The sequence below is a fragment of the Pterocles gutturalis genome, unplaced genomic scaffold, assembly GCF_000699245.1.
Source record: "Pterocles gutturalis isolate BGI_N339 unplaced genomic scaffold, ASM69924v1 scaffold12203, whole genome shotgun sequence".
NCBI lineage: Eukaryota > Metazoa > Chordata > Aves > Pterocliformes > Pteroclidae > Pterocles > Pterocles gutturalis.
Window position 1 is genome coordinate 1 of NW_010125685.1, and position 3,199 is coordinate 3,199.

Below are 3,199 nucleotides of genomic sequence, written 5' to 3' on the forward strand. Positions count from 1 at the left end.
AGGTCCACAGGTCCCACCAGGAGTCTGCTCCGGAGCGGGCTTCCCACAGGCATCCTTCAGGCATCCAGCTTGCCTGGCATGGGGTCCCCCACAGGCTGCAGGTGGGGATCTGCTCCACCATTAACATCCACGGGCTGCAGAAGGACAGCCTGCCTCACCATGGTCTTCACCACGGACTGCAGGGGAATCTCTGCTCCAGTGCCTGGAGCACTTCCTCCTCCTCCTTCTTCAGTGACCTTGGTGTCTGCAGAGTTGTTTCTCTCACATTTCACTCCTCTCTCCACTGCTGGTTTTTATTCCCCTCTTCTTAAATATGTCATCACAGAGGCACTGCTGCCATCGCTGATGGGCTCAGCTTTGACCAGATGAGTCTTGGAGCTGACTGGCATTGGCTCTGACACAGGGGAAGCTTCTAGCAGCTTCTCACAGAAGCCACCCCTGCTACCAAAACATTGCCACACAAACCCAATACAAATTCCCATTTCTCTCTTTGTGCATAGGGTGAACGCTGCCTACGAAGCACCTACCTATGAGGAAGTGATGACCATGTCAGTTCCAGCAATTTGGACAATTGCATCCAATCCAGGCTTAGTGCCTTCACCAATGAATGAGCCTCCTCCTTACAACGTAGTTATTGAATCATCTGCCCAAGAAGAGATTGTGGTGGAGGCTCTCAGGGTGTCAGTGGCGTCAGACACAAGGCACACCTCTGAGACAGACACAGGCTCCAGGATGCAGTTGCAGCTGGTGCTTCCCCCTAGACTGCAGCGGTTTGTTTCAGACATCCATGAAGTGAAAGGTGTTGAAGACAGGTTTGAGCCACCGGAGCCACTCACTCCACCACCTGCTTATGAAAGTGCCATCAACGATGAGGTCTTTGAAGATACTTTCCAGCCCTCCACATTATGATTAATTTCAACTTCCATGAATGCAGAACCAAACCCTCACTCCAATACAGGATGCTCCTCAAGGGAAGGTGAAAGATCTGAGATTTTTCATGCCCAAAACTGTAAAAGTTTGTCTCACCATTCTTTGAACCAGAGATGAACCGCAGACACAGCTTCTGATCTCACTAGAATCTTTTTGCACATAATAAAAGTCAATGCAATACCACAATGCTTTGTCCTGGCAGATGTGTAAAACCACTGTGAGGAAAGTTGTGTTATATGCAGCAAGAATTCCCAAATGGGAGATACACCTTTATGGGGGCGGAGAGTGACTCATGAGAAGAGACCTTGTTGCCAATGGACCTCTGTAAAAGGACTGTAGGATGCAGCCAAGCAAAGCTGCCTCAGAAAGGGGAGGAATAGAAACAGCACTAAGTAGGTTCTGCCTGTGCATTGCAAACAGCAGTATTGCTGAGAGCTGTGCAATCATCGGCCACCCTAAAATCCCTATTGAGAGACTAAGGCTGCAGTTCCCTGAGCTGCTGTTTTGCAGCAACAGAAATTTATGGTCTGCACTGTTTGTTGCTAGACCTCTGCTGCACTTTCTCCATGTCCCCAGCCATGCTGCACCAGAGCATGACTGACAGGAGGATGGCTATCTTCACCCAGAAGCTGGCACCACCTGAGACCCCTCACTTGGGGTTGAAAAATTGATGCAAGCAAAGCACCATGAAATTACTTCTGTTGTTCACAAGGCTCTCACCCCACACGGCCTCCAGGTGGTGGAAAGAGGAAGATAATGGCAGTTTTTCTCCTTTAAGACACGCCAGCAGTGGGATACATACACGTATATGTATCCTCTGCCTGTACCACCAGTCTTCACAGCTCTCCAAGGTGTATTTTTCTGCTGTACTACAGCCCCAGATTGCTTGAGATACTTTATAATCATCATGGCAAGCATCTGCACAGAAAGATCAACGCTCCTCCAGTTCCCTGTAACAACACTGTGCACGGAGGCTTCTCTCTGGACTCTGGAAAGGTCCAGTCTGTCTGACAATGCCACAGCTACAGCAGAGAGCACCTGAAAATAGCACTCCAGAGGTACACATGGTCTTCATCATGACAGCTCTAGGTTGGAGCTAGGTTCTAGCTCTCATTTGTCAGTGATGCTGTGCAGTCTTTTAAAATGGGTGAGTTACACTGATGGGCTCTGCAGCATTAAAATGGTCTGCAGTATGCAAAGAGATATTAATGTCTGGTGAATGTCCAAATAATAAAAAAAATACTATCTGAATTCCCTATGAAGGACAGCAGCAATTATCACAGCTGATGATAATTTTTAATTCATATGAGGAAACATCCAACCATAGGCTAGAAACAAATAAATTATTATTGTTTGATTCTTTAAGTATGTTGTTTATAAATAAATGAGACTGCACTAAAAATACTTTGTGGTGTCATTAGTTTTTCTTCCCAAAACAAATACTCCACAAAACATGCTTTTGCTTGCATTCTGCTTATTTGATAAGCTTGGCCTAGAAAAAGGAGAGGAGTTCCATTTCTAAATCTACAACTGAATTACTTTAATATTATTAATGATGAAGCAGCTATGATACCTCTATTGTAAAAGTATTACGAGAGACAAATTTGCTTACAGAGGCAATGTGATTTTTCTAAAGCCAGTAATTTCTTGCATCTCTCTCCTGGAGCTGCAAACACAAAAGAACAAACCACCATAAAAAGCAGTACAGGTGTAGCACACAGAAATAGAAACTTTTTTAAAAGAGTCTAAGCTGGGCAACCCAGGACCTTTCTGAGTGCACAAAACTGCCAGGAGTCAGGAATCACTTCAGGTGACCAGCACAGAAAAAAACCTAGCCAAAACAAAGAGAAAAAAGTGTCACCAGCTAGGATTGCTAGGATCATGCAGAACTCTGTGCACCAATGAACAACTCTCAGAAGCCTTACATGACAAAAGCTGTCAATTTGCTTCTGCTAAAAGGATGCTCACTTTCTTTTCATATTTCACGTATACCCTGTGTGATCCCTTTCAATTACTGAACGTTACTTCAGCCTTTTTTAATTTCAGTTGATTTCAGCATAAGTAACAAAAAACTATAAAAATTTAAAAATGTCCCAGAACAGGTAAACTCGCAAGGAAAGCTGCGTTTACCTGTGTATTCTACGCATATGCAGAACCCCTCCTACGACCCTGATGTGCGAGATTACACTCCTCTCTCCCAGGACTCCGGCCTGTGTGTCTCTCACTGCACCCCAGGGCCCAGGCGGGGCGGGGCTGTCACACGCTGACC

The 3,199-nt window shown here is 45.6% G+C and overlaps 1 protein-coding gene across 1 annotated transcript; it reads left to right on the forward strand.

The window, feature by feature from the left end:
- Window positions 1–500: 500 nt before the first annotated feature.
- LOC104465571 (transmembrane protein 139-like) lies at window positions 501–1,047 on the forward strand (the record flags this gene model as incomplete). The annotated part of the gene is given in 1 exon segment (XM_010078668.1): window positions 501–1,047. A coding segment is annotated over 1 exon segment (547 nt), but the record flags the coding sequence as incomplete, so codon positions are not given.
- Between the last annotated feature and the right edge of the window lie 2,152 nt (window positions 1,048–3,199).